This window comes from Hippocampus bargibanti, linkage group LG19 (assembly GCF_051943395.1).
Source record: "Hippocampus bargibanti isolate YZ-2025 linkage group LG19, ASM5194339v1, whole genome shotgun sequence".
Lineage (NCBI taxonomy): Eukaryota > Metazoa > Chordata > Actinopteri > Syngnathiformes > Syngnathidae > Hippocampus > Hippocampus bargibanti.
The window spans coordinates 6,120,828-6,135,715 of NC_142752.1; the positions used below are offsets into that span (position 1 = coordinate 6,120,828).

The 14,888-nt window shown below is 40.7% G+C and overlaps 2 protein-coding genes and 1 long non-coding RNA gene across 4 annotated transcripts; 2 read left to right on the forward strand and 1 right to left on the reverse strand.

The window, feature by feature from the left end:
• Positions 1–5,080: 5,080 nt before the first annotated feature.
• Positions 5,081–12,054, reverse strand: gnpat (glyceronephosphate O-acyltransferase). Of its 2 annotated transcripts, none has more exons than XM_089021554.1 (17): positions 11,895–12,054; positions 11,198–11,389; positions 10,817–10,993; positions 10,570–10,699; positions 10,363–10,490; positions 10,193–10,268; positions 9,957–10,108; positions 9,569–9,699; positions 9,230–9,456; positions 8,933–9,025; positions 7,677–7,832; positions 7,524–7,603; positions 7,288–7,428; positions 6,621–6,720; positions 6,455–6,539; positions 5,904–5,965; positions 5,081–5,833 (listed from the first exon to the last, which is right to left on the reverse strand). In XM_089021554.1, the coding sequence occupies exons 1-17, from the start codon at positions 11,916–11,918 to the stop codon at positions 5,790–5,792; spliced, it is 1,998 nt and encodes a 665-aa protein (XP_088877680.1). In that variant the 5' UTR covers positions 11,919–12,054; the 3' UTR covers positions 5,081–5,789. The 2 variants fall into 2 exon arrangements, with proteins under 2 accessions (XP_088877680.1, XP_088877679.1); XM_089021553.1 differs by having other exon boundaries at positions 7,677–7,835.
• LOC148883762 (uncharacterized) lies at positions 5,715–9,327 on the forward strand. The gene is made up of 4 exons (XR_016118388.1): positions 5,715–5,844; positions 7,263–7,407; positions 7,501–7,618; positions 9,193–9,327. It is a non-coding gene; the product is annotated as an uncharacterized LOC148883762 (long non-coding RNA).
• A 23-nt stretch (positions 12,055–12,077) lies between the features above and the next one.
• Positions 12,078–14,753, forward strand: fsaf1 (40S small subunit processome assembly factor 1). Its single transcript, XM_089021555.1, has 9 exons — positions 12,078–12,270; positions 12,426–12,572; positions 12,652–12,746; positions 12,854–12,910; positions 12,985–13,080; positions 13,163–13,249; positions 13,320–13,348; positions 14,127–14,260; positions 14,337–14,753. Exons 1-8 carry the CDS (start codon positions 12,192–12,194, stop codon positions 14,257–14,259), a joined length of 723 nt encoding a protein of 240 aa, XP_088877681.1. The 5' UTR covers positions 12,078–12,191; the 3' UTR covers position 14,260; positions 14,337–14,753.
• Positions 14,754–14,888: the final 135 nt, after the last annotated feature.

A 14,888-nucleotide genomic window follows, 5' to 3' on the forward strand; every position in this document is an offset into this window, starting at 1 on the left:
GACGTCTTTGCGTGACGTCACGAACTGGGGGCGGGACTTTCTGAAAACGCCCAATTCGCAGCTCAATTTTTTGCACATTTTGGACGCTTTACGTCATTTTTATTGTTGTTTTGCATTTGAATAAAAATATCATACTGCGTGTTTTGGGTATTTAGATGCTATAAAACGTTTTTCTGATATCAGTTAGGGAACAAAAAAGTGACGTCGGTTGTCCTTTGAGTACTAAATGCTTTATCTAGCCCAGGTCCAAAATTAGAGATTCTCCATTTTTCAAAGCGTATGAGAAGCCACTATGACAAATTTGAGGAGACAGGCCTTAATGAGAAACATAGTTGAAGGAAAAGATAGCATATATAAGACATATCACAATATCGTCACATGTACTTCCTTCTGCGTGACAATAGTTGAACTTTTGTGTATACGTATTATGATAATAACATCGTTTCTTATAATAGCAATCATCTCTCCAGCCAATGGGCATCTACGATTCCCAACTTGCACTTATTAGTCCATTTGGTCATGGAATCTGGATTTCAATCCTCCGATGTTCCACTTCTCTCACCAAAGATCAATTACCCCATTTTCCTTGAATGCGGAGGTTGGGAGAAGCAGGATTCTCGGGCCCAATCGATGAGCGACACCAGGTGCCAAAGTGAATAATCATAATAGATGGAGATGATTTATTCATGATGAGAGCCTAATGGAGCCGTGACCAATGAGTGGCGTGCTGACAGCTGAGTCGACGGCGAGAGATGAAAGAGGGAGCAGACTGTAGCCGTCACATGGACTCAATCCCAGACGTGCTGACGGACGCAAAAGCGCCCGCCACTTTTCCTCTTTGCACGCACACACGCGGTCATCGAGTCTCACGCTTCAAGCAGAAATATAAATCGGATAGTCTCCCTTTCTCACGGGTGCATTGCTTTCTTCCGTCATTTATTAATTGCATGATGTCATCTTACAGTGACATCATCGGGAAGGCTAGTTAATTTCTACCTTACACCAACACCCTCCTTCGATTTAGCAAACGCATACTGCGGTTAAAAGAGCACAAATGTCAGCATTTTCTAAATGTCCTCATAAAGGAACTTTATGATTCATACTTTAATACTCGTGATATTAAGTTCATAAAGCAACATCGAAACAAGCAGCTGGCTATCAACATGGTTTATGCGCTGATGTCATATTTATCTTGCTGTTTTTCTTTAACACTAGTGGAGGGCGTTGTTGTTTGTGGATCTCAAGAGTGTATTCACGGGCAATGTCACACATACACACTTTGCGGGGAGAATAAAAGTGCATCATGGGATTCAGCAGAATTCTCAAAGGCAAAATGCAAATAGAAGAGACTGTAAAAATGATTAGATTAGATTAGATTAGATTAGATTAGATTAGCCTTTATTTGTCTCACAATGGAGAAATTTATATTTCACAGCAGCAAATACTAAATACAGGAGCTGCTGTGAAGGCAGCCACTCTTGCGGCTTCATCTTGAAGTCAAAACAACAAAAAATAACTAAATAACAAATAATGTGACACAACACAAAAAGACACAGACAGTCGATTTTAAGCACTTTCTGCGCCCTCTTTCTTACATGTAGCAGTTCTAGATGAAACCGGAGGGGACCAAAGTGTCCTTTTCACCAGTGGATCAGGGAGGTCATGGTGAAATGTACACGTCTGCGACAAGCTAAATGTTAAAAGCAAACAGGAAGCTGGAGCATCCATTGACGTAAAAAGAGATTGTCTCACATCCCATGTAAATCCGCTTCAGTTCCAAGCCGCGACAGTTCCACAAATGCATGGGATTTACCAGATTACCAATTTTTTCAAATTCTCTGACTCAAATCCACTGAATTTTGTCAAGTTGATTGTTTGTGCTAATATTACAGAAGCTATCTCAGTGAGTTTTATGTTTTTATATGTATTTTTTAAAACTTTTTTTTTAAAGATGATGAGAAAGAAAGCGATGCAGACGTCGTCTTCCACAGCTGCTTTGCAAATTACGATCCAATAGTACCACGTCCCGTAAACCCACCACCCCCCGCCCGCCTGTCATAACGCACATAATGCAAACAAATGACCCGCACGTCGAGAACGCACACACACACACGAGCACACCAAAGAGTTTCAAATCCAAATAGTACTCACTTCGATTCATTTTCATTTAAAAAGTGATTGAATTGCCCTGTTATTTCTCATGTATCTCCTACACAGTAAATGAACATACCTCCGATACAATAAATAATATTAAACCGTAACAAATTGGAATCTGGGGGGGGTTTGGAGTGGGTTGGCAAGGTGTTTTTTGTAATTGCCAACATGAATATGAGAGAGAATGTGTGTGCATGAACACGCGACAATCGGCCAATGCAATCTTTGGTCAAAGCAAGACACATATTTTACCTGATAGCACTGCAGAAACAACAATTGTTACAAAAAGAAAATTCTCAACAGACTAAATGAGCGATTTTTTTTTCATGCCTGATATAATTTTTTAACATCTTTTTAGGGCCACCCCACGTCGGTATAATAACGTCTTGAATACACAAACAAGGAAAACTATCACAATGACTCCAACCGAACCAGTATTAACTCATTCACCGCCATTCCCAAATTTATTTGGGTTTTGTATTTTCATGCTTTCATGCCTCTGGCAATGTTTTTTCCATTCCACAAGGGGGAAGAATTTCCATTTTTTTCCACGTTGGTGCGTTGTTCCATCTTCAGCTGTTGTCAAAGCGTTATATAAACAGATATGTAGTCTATATTGCATTGTATTTTGGACAGCTACCTTCATTTCAAGCTCATATAACTCCAGACCCATATAATTTAGGAATTGAACCTTTTTTCTGATGAAAGAAGAGAGTCTAAGGTTTCTAATGCTGTATTGAAAGTTTATATAGTCCTGAAACTCAATACTGTATCCATTTTTGCACCTCTTGCAGTGAAAGACTTCCAATTGATCACTCCTGACAAAAGATAAAGAATATATGCCTGTTGCTATTGCTATGCTATTCATTGGGCCGTCTGCCACGTTTTCCATTATACAATTCAATCCAATATTATGCATTGGCACTTAGCTAACACTTGGCTAGGTTGTGTGGTTTTAAATACCTGACTTATAATTGTCTTTGTTTTGCGTTTAAAGTTGACGTGGCTTCCCCAAAATACATAGAGTAGTTTGGGTTGGGAAAAAAAATCCACAAATCGACAGAGTTTTAAAGTGTGCGCATTAAAGCACAGATCCCCAAACATCAGCGTGGATAAGGTTGGCAAACATCAGCGTGGATAAGGTTGGAGGGCGCGAGTTCAAGTGTTCTCCGCGATAACCTTCCACCCATCATTGCCTCCTTAGAACAAATCTACTCTTATCGGCATCTTGTAGTAGCAACTGCCACATGCAATTTCCCAGCTGCCCCGGCGGCAGCACTGCCAGCCCGTGCGTTTAATCCGACACTCTCATCTGTTGTCTTCAAGAGGACACAGCACTTTTTTTTTTCATAACATACAACGTGTGCGCGTGTATATTCGTGAGTCGGAAATTGGCGACGGAAATTGTCAAACTCGTGGGGGTTGTCGTGGTGGTCAGTCAGGAAATGAGATGTGGAGGAAGTTGAATTCTAAAATAAGAAAAACAAATCAACACTTGAGCGTGTGTGTGTGCGCGTGTGTGTGTATGTGTGTGCGCGCGCGCTGACTGAAAGATTACGAATTGCAAAAGTAGAAAAAAATGTTTCCAAAAACATTCCAGCGCTCCCAGTTCCATCATTGGCATCCACAACACATTTCTATCATGATGTATTTGTACTTTAGTTGGCTTCCCCTAACATTAAATTGACACTACTAGTGCAGCTGGCGATACACACACACGCACACACACACCTGCCAATATATCACAGCCTTCACATGTGAAGATTGATGGAATTAAATTGCTTCCATCCAGTATTTTTTTATCAGGATTTACAGGCCTTGCAGTACGTAGAGCTCTCCAGCGCCACTCCCGTACATAAATCATTCCTTTTTCACCTTCCCGACACACACACACACAAGTTTGTGGGGATATGGCTATAACAAGATGGATGATCTACCGGTCAAGTCAAAAAAAAAAAAGTGCAAGCTCACACGTAAACACACATGTACATTTTGACCGGGTAATGGAAAATGTCAATCCGTGTGCGAGGAGGCCGTAACGTTCCCGCCCTTATGCCCGTTGCTCTCATTATGAGAAAATGTCACCTTATTTCCCCAAGTACATGTTGCATGATTAATTCCGGGCTGAGAAAAAGGTGAGATGGACAGTAAGACGGGGAGGAAAGCTAATGTGTGTCTCCAGTGCATTGGATTGTGCTGTCGCTGTTCCTCGTGGCCCGACTTGAACCCTATGAAGTGAATCAGGAGATTTATTTCCAATTATATGACATGTTCCAAGGTATTGCTAAGACTGAGCAAATACTGAGAACTGACATGACTCTTTCAGTCGAACTTGACAGAAAACTGTATACCAGGGCTTTGTGCTAGTATTGTTGCTTTAGAGTGCCTCATTGCAGCCACAAGTGTCTGCATATCAAGTAGAGAAAGAGTGAACAACGAAGTCGGGATTCAAAGGTACGGGTATCATTTTTAACTAATTCAGTGCCATTCACAAATTTATTTGGGACTTGAACATAAGACGTGGAGCGATATTCCCGAATTTGTTTGGGTTTTGTTTTTTCATTCTAGGGTGCTGATAAAGCGCTGGCCATGGCCTCTGGCAATGATTTTTCCTTCCACACCGGGGCAGCATTTACCCTTTTTCCATGGGAGCACTTTGTTCCAGCTTTAGCTGTTATTAAAGCCCAATATGTATGTATTGCATGCCCTCGTTTCAAGCACATATAACTCCAGACCCATATAATTTAGGAATTAACTTTTTTTTCTGATGAAAGAAGAGAGTCTAAGGTTTCGTACCCTGCATTGAATGTTGATGTAGTCCTAAAACTCAATGTTCCGTGGGTCCTGGAATTTGAGTGACAATGACAGAAACCCCGGTGGACACATTTTTGCACATTATCTGGCAGTGGATGAGTCAGAAGGTATGTATGGCTTGACCTTTTTAATTTGTTAAAAAAATGTATTCAAAAGGTCACATCCTATGAACATTTTCAAGAAAACAAATATTTTAAAATGTCTATTTCAAATATTTTTTTATTTCAAAAACAATATTTATAATACCTGTACATGAACTTTAAACTCCTAAAGTATCCCAGCAGGTTTTAAGGAAGCGAAATCACAGTCTGATTGTGAGCAAGCGATGCTAAAAATTAGGTAAGTGTGTCCCCTAGTGGACAGATATAGTTTGTCCCATCTAATAAATGATCATTTATTTTGTATTGCATAACTCATCGAACATTTTAAGGTGTTATCATTTTATATCCAAGCTCAGCTCACCACTTGTGTAAAGACTTTAATTCTTACATTCGCCAAACACACACACACACACACGCACATTAGTGAAATGCGGAATAAAACAATATGACTGGAAAAGAGAGATGTGCGGATGTTTGCGTTTTAGTTCTTGAGGTAAATCCACACTTATGTGGATTTTCTGCAGTTGAAAAACCAACGTTTTTCGACTTTATTGGCACACAAGGGCAGAGTTGAATATATGCTATTGTAAACATGACCCCAGCGCGGAAGTTGTTAGTCTACCAAAAAAAAAAACAATCCCACATTTCAGGAATTCAAGTTCAACTCGTTTGGATGGCACGCTTAAGTCCAAAGTCGGCTTTGGTGAAAGTTTGACGGCATCAGAGGCGAGCCGCGGCAACGTTCGGAGGCTGGAGCTTCCCTTCTGCATAAAAGGTGAGTCGTTAGTTTCTTTTCACGGCTTCTTTGAATGCTACCCGACTTTTTTATCTCACCTAAAGTATCTTCCACGGATTGGAGTTTCACTATGTTGACTCTCAGACTGTCCTGCTGTGCTCTGAGGGAACAAGCCAAAGTATATTTATGCGAAAAAAAATGGTGACAAATTGGACAAACAAACTGATGATTAGTTTAAAACAAACGATTTAAAATTAAAAAATCTAATTTACACCCACATTTCTAATTGACCACAGAATACAGTCATTTACATATCTTAAGAATCTTTACCGTGTGTTAGCCCCCTGGTGGTTAGCTGACAGCTAACCACCTAACCTGATTAGATTTGCAACAGTGCCTGCATTTGAAATGTAAATAACCGCCAGCCGTCGTGTTAATTTAATCATTGTGAAATAAATCTCCATCATGATTTAAAGACAACGAAGAAAATGTATAGCAGTGTAGTGGTGTGCAATGTCGCACTCCGACCAGCAGGGGACGATGTAGTTTTACAATTACATTTCTATTTTTATCTTTTAAAACTACGGTAAAAACTACTGTAATTATTTTTCTTGTTTCAAGTTGTGACACGTTTTGAAAAATGACGCACCTTCGCACGGCACCCAGTCTGAGCAGAGCAGCCAGAGCGTTTTTCTGCAGGTCGGATGACAGTACCTCCAAGTGGGTCAGCCTCCCTACATTACAACAAAATATGGCGATGTTTAACATGTCATAACACATCAACATATATTCGATTAAATGCAAACCAAACCAACCTGCCAGCAAATGTTTGATGATAAACTGACGGACAGCAGGGATAAACGACTTTTGCGTGAGCGCCTCAGCAGACTCCTCCAAAAGGAAACGACAAACTACCTGCACACACAAATGGAATGGGAAAATTTCAGAAAAAACAAAAAAGCAACACTTGACATAAAACACCATTTAATTTTGTTCTTTTTTTCATTTTTTATTTTATTTATTTATTTTAAGTTACATTTTTCATGAATCTAATTTTTCATAGAACTTTAATTCATATCTTACTATATTTTATTTATTTTGTTAGTTATTCTTTGGAATTGTTTAGTTTTTGATAAAATATTGATATATTATTGTACATATAATTTGTCTTGTAAATCCCAATAGATTTTTTTTAATGATATAAATTCACATTTTATTTGAAGTACGTTTTTAGATATTTTTTTCAACAACTTAAACACTACAGGTGGCATTTTAATTCAGTTTTTAATCAGATTTATTTTTATAAATTATATTTTTGATTAGAAATTTAGGAAGACGATAATAAACAAAATGTGTGTATCTTGTTTAATGTGAAATTGATTTGAGTACTTTTATATTTAAATCTTGAATAAAATGTATTATACTGATTCTTAATTGATCATTACTTTTAATTTCAGAGCTCGTACGCCAACAGTCGCTCACCAAGTATCCTTGCAGGAAGGGCTCCAGCACACCCGTGAGGAAGTCCAGGGTCTTGTGCCCCCGTTTTGTCACCCCCACGTCATGCTGGGTGACCTGCAATGCTCCGGTCTTTTCCAGCAGGTAACAAGCCTCTTCGAAATCCTTATCAGCACAAATGTGAGAAAACAATTATTTTTACAAATAAATAACTAACTAACTAAATAAATAAATAAGCCATCTTCATCAGTGGTGCTGACCTGTACAGTAGCTCCCGGACACAGGATGAACTCATTCGAGAAGACGTTCCTCAGGAATCTGAAGCAGTCGAAAACCTCCACTGTAATAACACAAGGCAAGCAAATATCAAATCATATTCATATGACAACAGTCTCATGCTAATTGCGACTCACCTTTTCGCGCCGAAGACGTGGCACGGACAGCCAAGGCAAGCAGTGCCGGTCGTAGGTAAACATGTACGGCCTGGTTCCTGTAGGAGGCGCAAGAGAGCACTGGCACTGCCCGGCTCAGGAGATGCTCTTCCGGGGAGGAGGCCACATCGTCTGATCCTGCTGTGTCATAACAAATAGTGAACCTATATTCAATTTATATAGTGATACCTCAACTTACGAACTTAATTGGTTCCCAGAAAGTGTGTGTAAGGTGAAAAGTGTGTCTTCCAAACATTAATTTCCCATAGGAAACCATTAAAAATTAGAATAATCCATTCCCAGTTCCCCATAAAACATAGTTTTATGCTAAATAAGCCTTAAAACTACACAAAATATACCTTATTTTATGTATAATAAATGTGCTGGTCGATTGTAATTAAAGAAATAAACTGTACTATATAATAAAGTCGGTTTATTTACCTTTGTGATGGTCATTGGCGTAGTTGCCTCTTGATGATATCAGAGTGAAGTTCCCGTGCTTTCTCTGCGACAATACCCTCATGCACTGTCCCCCACTAGCTGCTTTTCATTAATCCAAATCAACAAGTTTTTCAACCTCTTCTATTGCCTGACACCGTTGCTTAGACAATACAGAAACACCCTTAGCCACACACTTAGCATATTGGTACTGGGAGGCTAAGTCACACAAATGCACACCTCGATCGTGTTTTTCGACGATCACCTTCTTCTGCTCGATCGTAATTTTCTTTTGTGTCCTCTTAGCCTTAACACTGGCCTGTGGTGGGGTCTTTTTTGGTCCCATAATAGCACAAGTACACCACTTGATAACAAACCACGCCTGCACTCAAAGAAAGTGTGTGTGTGGAAAAGTAGTCCTGCAGCCACGGTGGCGTTGTTCGGCCGTGTGGATTGGTGTTCTTCCGCCGAAAACTAGTCCGCCAGCCATTGTGAAAACTGAAAACTAGTTTGTATGCTAAGATTATATTCTCGCGAATTTAATGTTCGTAAGGTAAAAAGTTCGTTAGCTAAAGCGTTCGTAAACCGAGGTATCACTGTATGTCACAAAAATATGTATAGTTAGTAAAAATGTATTGGGACACAGTTCAACTACAAGGAGTGATGAAAATGGGGCATGTATACCAGTGATATTGCAAAAAAGCTCACTTTACAGATTTCAAGTCCAACTCCTGATTGATGAAAACATTGATTTCGGAGTAGTCTCCCAATACATTAGTTGACACCGGTCCCAAACAAACCTTGTCCCAGGTGAACCCGCCCCTCGGAGACCTCCACCAGACCTCCGTGCAGGGCGAGGCTGGAGGACACCACCTCAGATGGATGCATTTGGTCTGGATATTGAAATTCACACAAAGATGGTCAAATTAAATCTGACACACGCAGAAAAGAGTACATGGGTTCATGGCCAACAACGAGGCACTCTTTGTGTTATATTTGTTGTATGTGTGTTATCCACTTTTTTGGTTGTGTTTTTGTGTGTTGTGTGCTTATGAATCAGGTCATTGTCACCATGACAACAATGCACCGCACTGTACCAGGCCAATGGAGGAAGGCTCCGTACTGCCGGAAAAGGTCCCGCAGCCACACCACTCGTCCGGTTAGCTCATCCAGCGTCATCGGAGCGTCGTGCTTCTGCAGCAGCACAGTCGCCAGGAGGACCCAAGGCCTCAGTACCGAGTTCTCCTCCTGCGTCCTCACCAGCCTGTAGGCGGTGCTATTCACAAAGTGCACCGTCTCCTCTCTGGGCCTTGCCGGAATGTGTCTTTAAAGAAAGAAATAATTAAATTCAAAATAAAAATATGTGTCTGAATAGTGAAAAAAAATCTGTGTTTTAAACTACATCATCATTTTGTGACGTTCCTCGTTTTTGTTACCTGGGCGTCAGATTAAACTGACAGCGGTCCACGTGGCCGTTGGCTAAACTCCTGACCGATACAGGTTGACCGAAGTATACATGGATGCTACCGTAGTCCTCCCGCAAGATCTTCCTGGCTTTAAAGAGACCCTGGCACAAAAGGTATAAGTCAAGGAGATGTTTTTGACTTGCAATGTTTCTTAGAAGAAAATTTGGATCATGCAATGCGTAAGATGTGCCACTGGAGGGCGGTATTTCTCTAAAAACATCTTCCTATTCCTTCGCCATAACATCTGACCATAACAGGTGAGTTGTTTGACCTAATTTAAATTTTAAAAAATATTTTTGACTTGAATTTCTTCATTCACTCATACAGTATTTCAACAATTTGTTAAATGTGAGCTCACCGATGTGGACTCTTTAGGCTTGGGAACGCCGAGAAGCTCCCGGGCGTAGAGCGCCTCCTCCAAGATCCTCTCATAACTGATGCTGACCGGCACCAAGGACACATCGAACACCTCACCCTTGAGGAAAGGCTCCATCACGATGTTCAATAAACCTTGCCGAGAACGCACGCCATGTGTTTGGAAATGTTTGGTAACTATGACTTCATTTTTTCTGCTCCGTTTCATCGTTTTCTTACCCAACTTTGGCGTTAAGGATTTGGCCGTTCGACTTCGCGTGCCCTCCAGGAAAAACTCAACGGGAGCGTAGCCATTCTGAAAAATACAATGCCAATCGTTGAATATTTTTGAAAAAGAATCTATTGATGTGCAATTGAAAAAAATGGATAATAATCACATTTTCCCTTACTTTGACAATGGTCTTGACATACTCGGAAAAGACGGCCCAGTATAATCTATCACCACCAAATGAGCGTCGGATGAAGAAAGCGCCGGACATCCGCAACATCTCGCCGACAAATTTCATCCCCATAAAGTCTTATGCCGGTGAAAAAAAACACAAAGAACGTGTAAATTGTTTACTCGAAGAGGCCTTGTGTCACCAATTACAACATACCCATGCCAGCAGCGATGACGGGCAGGGCCAAGTCGTACGTATAGAGGATGTAGGACATGAGCAGGAAGTCCATGTAGCTGCGGTGGCTCGGGAGGAGAACCACCGGGTGCTCTTGGATAGCCTGCTGGAGCTGACCATTAAAATACCGTTATTATTATCATCACAGTGGTACGTTGGTTTAAAAGTAGAGTCTGAAAATGAATTTTTTGGGAGGCTGATGCCGGCCTGTTGATTCGAATGTTCTCACTCGCTGGATGCCATCCTCGTTCACGCTGACACTCCGGAATAAGGTCTTGAACACCTTGCTGAGTGTGAAGGCGAAAAATCGAACCGTGCTGAGCTGCAGACGGTGAGCCATCTCGTCTAAGATTGCCTCTGCCTCTGTCCGGACGTCATCCAATGCTTTGCCTGTCTCCTTGGCAACCTTGGAGAAAATTAAGGATAGGATTCATTCATATTTAAGGGATGTATAATACATCAAGATACTTGTTTGATGTTTCAACATGAAAGAAGACAGAAAGAATTAAAATGAGGATTTTTATTTTTATGAAAATATGTCAGGTGTTTTATATTCAGGCTGTATTGCTCAGCGACATCCATAATCCAGTTCAGAAATGTAAATATCTACCTGATGGATGACATATTTAACGGGATCCGAGTGTAGTGCATCATTCTTGAGCTTGTCCGGCGTGCACGGTGTCAAGTCTTTATAGAGGACAGGCATGAAGCACTTGGCAGCAAATCGGATGTCACTGGAGTTCCGGCGTTCCTCCAATATGTCCTCGAAGTCATCTCGCTTTTTTAGCATTGGATCTCTGCGCTACAAAACAGAACGCAGGAAATAAAAACGAATCTGAGGGTTTTTTTATGCATTACTCCTCCCTCATAGTATTACCTCCAATGACGAAGACAGCTCCCATCAACACAACCGAGTGAGTATTATGCAGGGAGTACAAAAACATGTCTTCTAATACATGTGCATGTTGTGCAATATCGTCACTGTCAAAATGGAATGCATTCTCTCCAGATTTTTATGGTTGGTTTAAAAATACAAACCCCGTGGAGTGTCAATTGAAACCTAAAATAAATATACATCAGTCTACTTTTACTTCAGTTTAAAATATTGTATCAATATAGGTTTTCACAACGGAAAAAAATAATTTAACAGGCAATCGTTACTCAGTCGATTGTATTTTTGACCTTGAGTGTTAGAGTATGACTGACACAGACAGTCCCGTGGGTTGCTAAATGGAGAATAAAGTGAAATGTCAAATGTCACACATAGAATGAGCTTCACGTCCACGATCATCGAATCGTATAATTACCGTGAAAGCAGAGTTTGATGTCATCCTCCCTCACGCGAGGAGCCACGCTGCATCCACCTAGGCGTTGATCGATTTTATAAGCCGTTCAAATGATAAGAAACAGGCGATGTCAGGTTCCAGAAGAGAAACTTTGCATGGGCGTTAGCTACCTCTTCCGGCAATTTTGACACGCAACTACGGTGCCCGAGAATGACCATACCGCACCATACCAAACCACGCGTGCTACATGGGAAAGACCTCTTCAACGACAAACTACAACTATCTTTTTGTTTTAAACTTTGAATCAATCTTTTTAAAATGAAGCCCGAAAACAACGGAAATGTTAACGAGGATTGTGCTTTTCTGGAACAAGTTTTGGATTCGTTATACGATTTTGGTATGTATAGCTAAGTAGCTCGCTTGTAAGCGCTGAGTTCAGAACGACATGCTCACACACAAAATAACATGAATACTTGATAAGTTCACAAATGATGATGCACAAAATTGGTTTAAACCAAACTATGATATGTTCTTTTGTTCGTGTCGATGCAGGGGGTGGAGTTGGTAAAAGAAAAAAGAAGAAAAAGCAAAAAACAAGCGAGGAAAAAGACATCCCTGAGGATACTTCTCGTGTCTGTAGCTTTGGTGAAGACCAAGGTGGAGGACAAGAGTCCTTGGATGTCACTGACCACAATCAAAGTAAAAAAAACACACGGCTCATGCACAAGAACAAATAGCGCACACGTGTTTTATACAATGCATCTTATTATCACAACAGTAAAACCGGTCAGCCAAGTGGAGGTGGTAAGATTCCAGGACCCTGCCAAGAGACAAAGGAAGACCACACAAATGCCCACTGTCATTGAAACAAGTGTAAGTTTCTTGGCTTCCATCTTTCCCCCCACAGTGGACACAATAATAAGAATACTTCACAATCTGTGCTCTGTTTTTTTCCGGCTGATCTTTTTTTCCATCACCAGCCACTGGAGATTGTGAAGAAGCAGAGTGCTCCGCAACACGGTGTCAGTTTTGAAAAGGTAAGGGACTTTTTCTTTGGGATGTTTTTTTTTTTATTTTGTAATTTACGTTTGATTGTCATCGTTTGTATTAGGCTCGACTGGAGGTGCATCGCTTCGGCATCACGGGCTACAAAAAGGAGCAGCAGCGAGTCTATGAGGGGGAGCGAGCCATTATGTTGGGCGCACGGGTAGGAGAACTTCTGTGTTACATTAACTCGCTGGTGATTCCCACATGACCCGTCTCTTGTCTTACTATTGACGCCTTTGTAGCCTGCCAAGAAAAACTTTTTGAACTACAAGGTGCTGCAGCAGCAAATCAAAGATAAAAAGGAAGCGGTGAAAAACAAAGGACAGCAGGTAGGAATCTCAAGATGCCCCCCCCACCCCTAAAAAAACACATTTAAAAACTTGCTGTTTTATTTTGTAGGACCAGAGAAAAAAGAGGAGGAATCCAAGGTATGAGGATGTTTGCTTTCAAGCGATTGGATTTTTTTTAAATGTCCAATGTAATATAATGTTGTTGCTTTTGAGGAAAAACAAGAACATTTTAATAATAATAATAATCCATTTCATTTATAAGCGCCTTTCAAAACTCTCAAGGTCACTTTACAGTCACAGGATAAGTTTTTCTGTGGGTGAGCAGCGGCAGCCACAGGCGCCAGCGTTCACTCAACCCGGAATAACTCAAATAGAATAGTAAGACAAATAGAAAGCGAGCCAGAAAGCCAATCTTCCTTTCCTCTTCCTTTCATCACTTTGCTGCTGTGAAATGTCAATTCCACCACGGCGAAACTAATAAGGGCAAATCCAATGCAAAGAAAAGGTGATATTATAAAGTGTTTTTTTTAACATTCTTCTTCTTTTCCTTTCGGGTTGTCCCTTCAAGGGATCGCCACAGCAAATCAGTGTCCTCCATCTTTATAGGTTTGATCCACATGTTTGTTTTGGCCAAGCTTTTACGTTTGATGCCCTTTCTGCCACAACCCTCTGTATTTATCTGGGCTTGGGACCGGCACAAGAAGACTTATGTCCCTTTTAAACATTAAGTTGTATATTTGCAAATTGTGTAGCGCAGGTTCTGCCTAGTAACAAGTCATGCATAGGTATGAATTAATGAAGAACTAATTATGTAACCTGAAGTGAAAAATAATGACTTTTGAGTGTATTTGAATTTTTAAATGTCCAAATGACATTGCCGAAAGACGACGCTAATGCGAGTTTCCGCCTCCGGCAGGGCCAACAAGAAGACGACAGCATCAAGCTCGTCGTCAGCACCCACCGGTCAGGTGGGCCGCTTCAAGGATGGGATTCTGATCCTCAGCCCCAAGGATATGCAGACCATGAAAGCCAATGTGCGAGGCAAATGAGGTGGGTAACATACCGAGGGTCATCTCACTCATCCAGAGAGGCTTACGTGTTAATTTTTGGTGTGCTTCTGCTGCAGGAGGATCTGTTCTTTTTCACATGAAATAAGGAAGGCGTCAAACTGGGAAGACAAAGGCAGCTTCTGCATTTAATTGCTGCTTTTTACCTAAAACCAGGTGAGCATCTGGCGTGGATCGTAGAAAGGGGAAATATCAACAATGAGAACTGAACACCCTAAAAGTCCAATGATTTACATTTCCGGATTTAATAATGACGGCAAAAGTATAACGGAAGAGTTGAAAACATCATGTAATGACATCAGTAAAGCTCACTTGAGCTTCTAACATGAATATTTAGTGCAGTAGCATTTTTGCGATCAGGAGGTGAACCCCTCAGTACAAAAAAAACACGTGTCACAGCTTTTTTTGTCTTTATTTCATCACAAATAATTTATTCATCTTCATTTCTTTTTTAAATATAAACAACCATGAAGACATTGTTTGCGTGTGTAATTTGTCTTATGCTCATATATAAACCATTTAGTCGTACAAAACATTCACAGCTTGGCGGGGGGAGCAGGGTTTTTAAATGAAGTGGTTCAGTTCCCGAGAATGAATAAATAGTAACAATG